Here is an 11,240-nt window from a genome sequence, read left to right on the forward strand (position 1 = left end):
TCAATCCGAAGTAACTTAAAAATTAGATTCTCCCCACTTTGTATTGTTAACAAAGGAGAAAAAGAACGTTCCATGTAAATTTTTAGTAGAAAGTTGAGGTCATCAAAATCTGTGGCCCCCCCCCCCCCGTTGTCCCTCTCCCTCTCACCTGTTTTCCATGCTTTCTTTGCCTTTTGAAGTACTAACATTTTTGGTACATTTTTCTTTTGAAATTTTCTGTCTATTGCGATCGCATCGAAAGACAAAAGTGGCTGGCCCGTACAAGATGCTGGGTATATGTTGCGAATCTTATTTGTTTTTTATGATTTGTGGTGTGCGGCCATTGGTGTTCAATATCAAACACTACTCCTTTGAAAAGCCAACAAAGGACGAAACAGTAAAAACTTTTAACTCATCTAAGCGATAAGATATCCGGTCAATTCATCTCCTTATAGAAAATCGAATCGGTAACTCGTCTGTTGCTACTCAACGCAGCCATGGGAGCCAGAACAGCTCTGGATCTTACTTCGTCGGTCATGGATAACATGGTTTTAATCATGACGTTTTAGTCTTGAATAATTGTTTATTATCTGCTCTTCGTTTGAAGCGAAGACCAATAGATAAGCAGAGAGAAGTACATGTGCATTTACTTTTCCTTTTTAATCTCAGGTGGTTCAAGGGCACGCACACTAGCATCAAGAAAACATAAAAAAAACACAGCTAAGTTGAACTAATTACACTACTTATATCGATATTAAGAAAGATAGCTTCTCAACTTGAAAGCAATTGAACAAAGTGATCATTAGGAACTCTGAGTTGAAACAGCATGCAATTGTTGAAGGACAGGAGGGTCCTGTAGCTCTTGATGCTCCGGTGGTGGTTGTTGCAGCTGCTGCTCACCTTGCCAAGTCCAAACAATGTCACTCAGAGCTGGCCTTATGTCTTGCTTTATTACATTTTGATACTCCAATGTATCTCCACTGCTCTTCTTTACCTCAACCAGATGGAAGAACGGGGTAATTTCAAAGATTTCGGCATCAATGCCAAGAACACCTTTCCTGCCTTCTCTGAAGCCTTCTATTTTCAACAAACCTCCATCTTTCTTCTTTATCTTCAGCTTTAGACGCTTGGCAATGTCTTCCAGTTTGGTAATGATGGTTGACGCAGCTTTGTTTGATGTAAACCGCACTTCTTTCATTGTTTCTTTTTCCTCGAATAAACTAGACAAGTCAAAGCCTGCAGAGAAGGAAATAATATCGAAGGCATTCAAGTTACAAGGTTTGCGCAACTCTTGCTTCTCCCCAACAACAGTAGCATTACTCTCATTCAAATTAAATACTGTATCAACATTTAAAGGCGCTGGTTCTTTGACTTCAGCATCAAGAAGTTCAGGTTTGGGGCCCAACCCCTTCCGAAACCAGGGATTATCCATTATTTTGGCCATGGATATCCTAGTACTTGGGTTTGGATCCAGAATTTTTGACAGGAACTTGCATACTTCAGGGGAGAACCATTTAGGATACTTGAACTCCCCCTTGCCAATCTTCCTGTACATCTCCATCAGATTGGAATCATGGAAAGGGGGATAGCCTGCCAGTAAAACATATAAGATAACCCCACATGACCAGATATCAGCTTTGCACCCATCATAGCCTCTTCTGTTGATCACTTCCGGAGCAACATAAGCAGGTGTCCCACAGGTTGTGTGGAGCAATCCATCTTGTCGCTTAGATTCAGCAAAAGCACTCAATCCAAAATCTGTAACCTTTAGATTGCCATGCTCATCCAACAACAAGTTTTCCGGTTTGAGATCCCGATGGCACACACCTCTACTGTGGCAAAAATCAACAGCACTGATTAGCTGTTGAAAATATCTTCTAGCAGCATCCTCCTTCAGCTTTCCTTTCACAACTTTGTTGAAGAGTTCGCCTCCTTTAGCATATTCCATAACAAAGTAAATCTTTGTTTTGCTGGCCATTACCTCATAAAGCTCAACCACATTTGGATGTCTTACAAGTTTCATGACAGAAATTTCTCGCTTAATCTGATCAATCATTCCAACTTTCAATACCTTCTCTTTGTCAATTATCTTGATGGCGACACTCATGCCAGTTTTAAGATTCCTAGCATAGTGCACCTTCGCAAAGGTTCCCTGGCCTAATAATCTCCCTAGTTCATACCGTTGCATCAAGACAGACCCTTTTCTCTCCATAATGAGCAAAGTTCCTTGTCAAAAACAATAGAATCTACCTTAACAGCTAGTGCTATATATGATGTAGGTTAACTATATATGCAACCGTAACGGACCTAAAAGTATTAAAAGCTCAACCATCTTCACAAACATCATGCTTTGACATGACATGTTCCCTTAAATATCTAGCCAAACTAGGCATCAGAGCATTGAACCAAACCTGACTATATGTTAAATGTTGATTATCATTAAGTACAAATAAGGCCAGCTGAAATGAAGCCACAACTTCATTAACATCAGACAGATGGTTCTCAACTTTCAAGCACATCTTTCAGCATTCCCTGCTTTCTTTGTGAACAAGAAAATACGATAAACAAGATTCCAAAAGTTTAACGTTAACAGATCAGTTGAGAGAGACCCACCAGGTTAGACCAAAGTTTCAAATTGCCCACAAAGAGATGAGATTTTCACCTGAAAATGGATTTTAAACAAAATCATAGTTAATAACAATACAAATATTAAGGAAATTTAAAGAACCAAAACAAAAAATCTATCAAAATTGGTATCTATAGACTAATACTTAAACGGAAGAACAAAGGTCATAATGAAACTGTTACAAAATAAAGGAATAATGTTTGAAAATTCTAAGGAGGTGACTAATGTCAACTATAAACCAAAAGAAAAAAAAAGCTATAACAACACAGGTTTAGCCTAATGGTTGGTTGTTTCGTTTTCTAAGGAAGGTTAAGATCAAAGGGTGATGTTCCCTTTCGCCTTGATTCCCTCAAATCTTACCAAAAAAATAAAAACACTATTGAAAAATGGAAGAAAAATGAAAATTAAGGGGGAAAAAGAAATTAAAATGTGTATGTGAAACTGAGTGGCAAAATGAAGCATACCCTTCAATGGAAAGCTAAAGAAAACATAGTTAATAAAACCCCAACGCTTGTTTACCATAATAAAAATAAAATAAAATAAAGAAATCGACAACTTTTTACTTTTCCCATATTATTAATTGAGTGGATCACAGCTATTCATTCCTGAAACAACCAGCCTCTAGTTTCTTATCCTCAAAATCTCCACAGCTTTCAGAAAGAAACAGACATCAAATTCATAAGTATCATTAAAAGAGAAAAAAAAGGGTATTAAAGATTGCAAGCCAAACTATGAGCCGAAAGCAATGAAGTTTTCCAATCAAGCCAACAAAATGAAGTTCGGAAAACTTGTACCTTCAAATGGGCAACAGTTTCTCCTCCTTTCTTTTCTTTTCTTTCTTTCTTTTTTCTAAGGAAACAAACAGAAGTAGAAGAAGCAATGAAGAAGTAGGAAACAGCTATGAGCAAAGGAATTTTTGAAAGCTTTGGGAGGTTATGTGAATCATTTTTATACACCAAAAGCAAAGGACGAGGCAGGCAGCCATACCAAACGTGGACCATTTTATTGTTTGCAGTCATAATTACCAAAATGCCACTATTTGTTTTGCAGCTCATATAAGAACAATTGCCGCCTCGTTCGGTATCTGTTTATAATTATCATCATTGTCACTATTTGAAGCTAATTAATTAAAGCAAAATTCCTTTCCATTCAGTCGAGGTGCCTTTCTTTTAATTTTAAAGGATATTTATGAAATATTCAAACCATTCGCAAGATTTTGTATTATTTGTTTCTGTTTTTCTCATTATCGTGTCATACGGTCGATTTACTTTGAAATTTAAATTTTATATTTTTTTAGGATAAATAAATTTTAAATTTTAATACTTATCAAAACTACTTCTTATCAAATGAAAATCTATTAGTGTTGAACATAAATTAGCTGTTATCTTATTTAATTAATTAATATTTTTTATAATATGATTTTTAAGTTTTTTATTTAAAATCCTGCTTTATGTCATTTGTCTAAGCATGAAAAAAGAATAAAAAAAATACAAGATGGGGTAATATATTTTTGGTGGTTAAAAATAAATAAAACATTTTGGGATGTGAAGCTTCGCGCGACGACGGGTGTCAACGACGAAGAGTCTTCCTCTCGGAAATGACCAACCAGCAGACGACACGTCCGAAGGGAAAATATCTCGCTAGGTACTTGGCGTCCAGGTGTGACCTTCCTAGGGCACTATTGGTTGGTCACTACTCAATTTTAGGACAGGCGTCAAACGCCATTCGCAAGCATACACGTGTCCCTCAATCATTTTGAGATAAAGCCACACAACCGGACATTTTGTCGGTTATTTTAGGTGGTCGGAAATTAGTTTTGTCGGTCCCACTGTTTCTGGACTTCTCCTCTGCTTTTTTGTTAGGGTACATCAGCTGTTCTAACGCCTAATGAATCTGATCACTCGTATCATTTAAGAATGTTGTGAATTTTCGCTTCAATATTTCTTGGAAAGTTCAATTTGTGATTGACAATCGCACGAATTATAATTTTCAACACAAATTACCCTCTTTCTTTGCAAATTGAATATTTAATTTTTTATTTTTAAAATAATTTGAATAATGCAAAGGATATTAATATTGCTGTTCAGAGATTACAAAGCTCAGATCTGTTTTATGGGTAGGTTGATCTGTCCCAATAGAGTGTTTTTTTTAAAAAAAAAAAGCGAAGAGGGGGTTGGGATGGGTTTTTCATAAAAATTTTAAATTTGAATCATAATATTCTCTCTTATAAGTAAAAGGTAGAAATTGATTTAAATTTTAAAATCATTTTCAAAATATCTAAGAATCAGTTTTAAAATTTATGTTACTTTTTAATAAATTTCATAGAATTGTATGCGAGGTAATAATAGTGAGAACTTATAAATTAAAAAACTTTCATATCTTTATATTTCATATTATCACGATTTATTGATTATTATAATTGAAATATACTTTGAAAAAATCTTGATCCAATCGAGAATAGATATAATTAATTCTAATTTTTAATTATTCCTTTGGGGATAGGTATATCTCAAAGCTTATTTGTGATTGAGAATACTGTGATGCTCATAAGGATTAAGAGGCTGCAATTAAAAAGATAAATAAGTACCAACTCTACATAATCAAAAGCTTGAAACTAACAGCACCTTAATAATGTGTAGATAAATACGTAAATAGCTAACATTTTCTGTTAGTTTTTTCTTTCTTGTTGACCGAATGTGTAACGGTAGGTAACAGTTTTCTTTCCCTTTCTAGATGCTTCAGCTAGCAACCTGTGTATATAAAATGGGTACTGTACATATGAAAAACTGACGAATGAAAAATACAGCTCATTCTCTCAATTGTTCCTTTTGTCTTCTTACTCAGTTACCATCATGGTATCAAAGCAGGTTGGGTGAGGGTTTATTCATTGAAATCATCTCACAATAGTCTGGAAATTCATCAACAGATTGCAATTTTTTCCCCTTTTCCATATTGTTCCTTCCTCATCAATAGTTTTATCAGTGATTTCAAACCCATTTTTCCCCTTTCAATATTGTTCATTCTTTATCAACAATTTCCAAATTATGACTTCTTTTTAGTCAACCTCCCTTTCAAAACCCCTTCTCTCACTAATTGAAAACCCAAGGTCTCCATATTTTCTCCATCACACAGACTATCATGGGTCTGTGGTTATAAACCCTAAGCTCACTTCAAGCAATTACTGCCAATGGAGTCGTTCATTCTTGCTAGTCCTATCCATTCGTAACAAGACAGGATTCATTGATGGCTCAATCAAGCAACTGAGTTATACTCTTCATGGACCCGCTGCAACAACCTCATTGTTGCGTGGCTGCTTGAATCTATTTATGATCCAATAGCCACCAATGTTTTCTACATGAACTCAGCAGCTGACATATGGCAGACTCTCAAAAATCACTTTTCACAGCCAGATGATACCAGGATATGTAATCTTCAATATTCTTTGTGTAACATCACACAAGATACGCGGCCTGTTGACTCTTATTTTACTAAGTTGAATGGAATTTGGGAAGAGCTAAAAAACTATCGTCCCCTACCCTATTGTGAATGTGGGAAGTGCACACAATCATGTTTTCAAAAATATATTGAGTTATGGGAGAAAGATAGAGTGTTTAGGTTTCTTAATGGACTTAATGAAAGCTTTTCAGCTCTTAGGTCTCATATCATAATGATAAAACCTTTCCCAAGCTTAGATGAGGCTTATAACCTGGTTCTTAGAGAAGAATCACAAAGGTCAATCCTAATGCAAAGTCAGCCTTTATTAGATACAACTGTTGTAGCAGTAGTGACTGAGAGTAAAATAAGAGTTAAGAATGAGGTTGTATGCTCACACTGTGCCAAAAATGGACATGTCAAAGAAAAGTGCTACTGTATTATTGGTTTCCCCCCTGACTTTAAGTTCACAAAAGGTAAAGGGAATTTTAGCAGGAAAGCTATGTCAGCTGTTGCAAACTCAACAAACCAGTCACAAGTTGAAAACCAAGAGGATTAGGAAGATAGTCTTGCACCCAATTACTCTTTGACAAAAGGACAGTTTCAAAAGCTCATGGCTCTTCTCGATGGGCACTCTTTGGATAGCACTGATGATACACCAGTAAAACTAACAAACCATGCCATAGTAAACTCAACTCTCAAAGGATACAACCCACAAAATCTATAGGAGTTCATCATCATCAGCAGAATCATGCAGTAGCTAGCTCATCATAATCTTCCATTGTCAAGTCTAAAGTTTGTGGTATCATTTTAAAATAACAATCTTTTCATAATCATAACTATTTCTTTGCATCACATAACATCAATAATGGTTTGATGTTGGACTGCAACTCTTGGATTGTGGACATTGGGGCAACTGATCATATAGCTTGTTCATTGCATTGTTTCACCACCTATAAGTCAATTGAAGGAATCTTTGTCAAGATGCCTAACAATGTTAGAGCACTAGTTACACATATAGGGATAGTTCAAATCACTCATACTTTGTTATTAGATAATGTTTTATTTGTACCCTCTTTCAAGTTCAATTTAATTTCTGTGAGTCAATTGTCTAAACTTGGAAACCATTGTCTGATCTTCACTAATAAATATTGCATCATTCAGGAGATACATTCATGGACAGTGATTGGTGTTGCTGAAGTGAAGACAAGTCTGTATTTGATGCAATACAAGCTACTTGGTAAAAGATCTCAGAGACCAGTGTCTGCTTCTGCAATTGTTACAGCACCAGTTTGTAATAGTGTGCCATTAGGCTTTAATCTCTAGCACTATAGGTTAGGGCATGTGCCAGTAGGTAGAATGAAACAAATTAATCAAGTTTGTCCTGATGTCTCTTGTAAGGAAAATTCAGTTTGTCATGCTTGCCCTTTGGCTAGACAAAAATGTTTACCTTTTCCAGTACATGTGAAATCTTCCAAAGCTCCATTTAATTTAGTGCACACTGATATTTGGGGGCCTTATTATATTAAATCAATACATGGACATCAATTTTTTCTTACCATTGTTGATGATTTCACAAGATTCACTTAGGTTTTTCTTATGAGATTTAAATCTGATGTTGCATCCATTATACCTTTTTTTTTTAATATGGTAAAGAACCAATTCAATAGCATTATCAAGGAGCTAAGGACAGACAATGGGATAGAATTTAACTTGTTTGAATTTTATGCTTCCAATGGAATAATACATAGTTTGTCTTGTGTAGAAACACTTCAACAAAATGGTGTTGTTGAAAGAAAACATCAACATTTACTAATTGTGGCTAGATCCTTGTTATTTCAATCATCTCTACCTACTAGATTCTGGGGACATACTGTTTTAGATGCAACTCATTTAATTAATAAAGTTCCTATAAGTGTTCTTAATGACAAAACACCCTATGAGATGTTATATCACAAAACTCCTTCTTATTCTCACCTTAAAGTCTTTGGGTGCTTATGTTTTGCTTCAACTCTTTCAAGAGATAGAAGAAAGTTTCAACCTAGAGCTAGAAAGTGTATTTTTCTAGGATATCCAGTGGGAGTGAAAGGATATTGACTATATGATCTTGTTAGTCATCAATGTTTCATATCTAGAGATGTAGTATTTCATGAAAGCATCTTCCCATTTAACACTATGCATGATGTCAATGATTCCACATTAAACATTACCACAAACTCATCATCAAATCAATTTAGCATTTCTTTTCTAACACCAGATTTTTCAGCATTGCATACTAATCATGCAGGTCATAATGATGCATCAAACATTATTGATTGCACCTCATCTACACCTGTTTCTACTTCAAATTCACCTTGTCTTCATGATATAACTAATGATGATGAGTCTCATTCTGATTCTGCTAACAATAGAAGCTTCCCTTAAAATGACCATTACACCCTTAATATAGAAAATACCATTTCAATCCCTGATTCTTCTCACAAACCAACCTTAAGGCAAAGCACTAGACAAAAGAAACTTCCCAAGTATCTTAAAGTTTATGATCACCCATTTTCTACTAATCTTGCATTACTTAAAAACTCCACTGCGCATCCTATACAAAACTATATTTCCACTGTTAAACTCTCCACTGCTCATAAAGCCTTCACTACAGCATTATCACACATTCCAGAACTTACCTCTTATCATTAGGCTATTCAATTTTCTGAGTGGAAGGATGCCATGAACACAGAATTAAAGGCCTTAGAGGAAAATGGGACATGGACAGTCATGCCTCTTCCTTTTGGTTTTCAAACCATTAGCTGTAAGTGGATTTTCAAAGTAAAATTGCATGCTGATGGAACCATTGAGAGGTATAAAGTAAGGTTGATAGCCAAGGGTTTTACTCAAAGAGAAGGGTTTGATTATAAAAAAACATTCAGCTCTGCTGCTAAACATACCACAGTTCGAATGTTCTTTGCTTTAGCTACTATTCATGGTTGGTATCTCTCATAACTTGATATTAATAATGCTTTTCTATATGGTGATTTGCATGAGGATGTTTTTATGGATTTGCCTCAAGGGTATGTGGTCAAGGGGGAACACGCATCTAGTGCTAGATTAGTTTGCAAGCTTCATAAGTCCTTGTATGGCCTTAAACAAGAATCAAGGCAATGGAATACAAAATTCATAGAATGCTTGATGAATTATGGGTTTGTGCAATCTAAAGCTGACTATTCTTTCTTTATTAAGATTTATGGGGACAACTTCATTGGTTTATTGCTCTATGTTGATGACATAGTGTAATTAGCTCAAGTCTAGACCTTGCAACTGACGTTAGAAATCATTTGCAGAAAAGTTTTAAACTTAAAGACCTAGGAACACCAAAGTACTTCCTAGGCTTGGAAATAGCAAGATGCAAAAAAGGCATTCTTTTGTGTCAAAGGAAATATGTTCTAGATCTACTAAATGAACATGGAATGCTAGGTTGTAAACCTGTTACAACCCTAATTGATTATAATTGCAAGCTGACAAAGACTGATGATGCAGAGCAAATATCAGATCCTAGTAAATACAGGCAATTAGTTGGAAAGCTGATCTATCTAACCTTTACAAGGCCTGATATCACTTTTGCAGCGCAGACTCTTTCACGATTTATGGACAAACCAAGAGAGACTCACCTACATGCTGTATATCGAGTATTAAAATACCTAAAGGCTGCACTAGGACAAGGAATCTTATTTCCTGCAAATTCTTCATTGCAACTACAAGTATACGTTGATAGTGATTGGGCAAGATGCTGTGATACAGAAAAATCTGTCACAGGATATGCAATGTTCCTTGAAAATTCTCTAATTAGCTGGAAGTCCAAGAAACAAAGCGTTGTTGCTAGAAGATCTACTGAGGCTGAGTATAAAGCTATGGCATCAGCTTGTTGTGAATCGATGTGGTTAATTTTCTTGCTGCAGGATTTCGAAATTAAGCATACATCAGCAATAAATTTTTATTGTGACAACCAATCATCAATCCATATATGCAAGAATCCAACCTTCCATGAGAGAACCAAGCATATTGTGATGGACTGCCACTTCATTAGAGAAAAAGTACTTGCTGGACTGATAAATCCAAAGTATGTATCTACTAACCTATAGCTAGCTGATCTGTTTACTAAAGCTCTGCTGCCAAAACAATTTAACTCTCTACTTGGCAAAATGAGCATTCAAGACATACATGCTCACCTTGATGAAGGGTCTCAAAGCTGATTTGTGATTGAGAATACTATGATGCTCATAAGGATTAAGAGGCTACAATTAAAAAGATAAATAAGTACCAGCTGTACATCATCAAAAGCTTGAAACTAACAGCACCTTAATAATGTGTAGATAAATATTAAATAGCTAACGTTTTCTATTAGTTTTTTTTTTCTTGTTGACAGAATGTGTAACGGTAGGTAACAGTTTTCTTTCCCTTTCTAGATGCTTCAGCTAGCAACCCGTGTATATAAAATGGGTACTGTACATATGAAAAACTGATGAATGAAAAATACAGCTCATTCTCTCAATTGTTCCTTTTGTCTTCTTACCCAGTTACCATCATAGTCAATTTTTAGGCAAAAACAAATAGGTGATAAAAAGGAAAATGAAATCAAATCTTAAAGAATAAAGAAAGATGGAAAATGCACAATTTTGGTGCAAGAAAGAGAGAGTTTGAGATTCTTTTGGATAAGAATTTGTCTTTCATGTGATGTATGTGGTGCAACCATTCATGCATTTATTTTTTCTTGAAAGGAAATTTTTAATTTCAAATTATTTATGGAAAACAATTCTCAACGAGTCATTGAACAAAATAAAACTAACTTCCTTAAATGACACATCATACAAACGAAAGCTATTATCTAAATTGAAACTTATGTTTACCATGCCATCAACTAACATATTCCTTTCTCTATAAATGTGAGAAATCTTCACCTCACCATCAAGTCATAATAAGTTACGGATAGCTTTCAGCAAATCAAAATTTGCACATGGATGCGATACACTAAGTAATTGCCTCATGAACCAGTCGTAACGTGCGGGTCTGAAAACTTGACTGCCAGATGCAGACAAAAATTAAATGTTTAGGAGTCGCCACCAATCTTTTTTTTATTTACTTTAGGTGTGATTGGTCACCTATTAATTTAGTTTTAATCGACGAAATCCTAAATTAATTTTAGGTCCGTCGAAAG

At 35.2% G+C, this 11,240-nt stretch overlaps 1 protein-coding gene across 2 annotated transcripts; it reads right to left on the minus strand.

The window, feature by feature from the left end:
• Positions 1-600: 600 nt before the first annotated feature.
• Positions 601-3,610, minus strand: LOC18602248 (CBL-interacting protein kinase 2-like). 2 transcript variants are annotated; one of them, XM_007033508.3, is made up of 2 exons: positions 3,400-3,610; positions 601-2,641 (listed from the first exon to the last, which is right to left on the minus strand). In XM_007033508.3, exon 2 carries the CDS (start codon positions 2,189-2,191, stop codon positions 782-784), a length of 1,410 nt encoding a protein of 469 aa, XP_007033570.3. In that variant the 5' UTR covers positions 2,192-2,641; positions 3,400-3,610; the 3' UTR covers positions 601-781. The 2 variants fall into 2 exon arrangements, with proteins under 2 accessions (XP_007033570.3, XP_017975370.2); XM_018119881.2 differs by lacking the exon at positions 3,400-3,610 and adding an exon at positions 3,070-3,267.
• Between the last annotated feature and the right edge of the window lie 7,630 nt (positions 3,611-11,240).

The sequence above is a fragment of the Theobroma cacao genome, chromosome 4 (genome assembly GCF_053813885.1).
Source record: "Theobroma cacao isolate CCN51 chromosome 4, ASM5381388v1, whole genome shotgun sequence".
Lineage (NCBI taxonomy): Eukaryota > Viridiplantae > Streptophyta > Magnoliopsida > Malvales > Malvaceae > Theobroma > Theobroma cacao.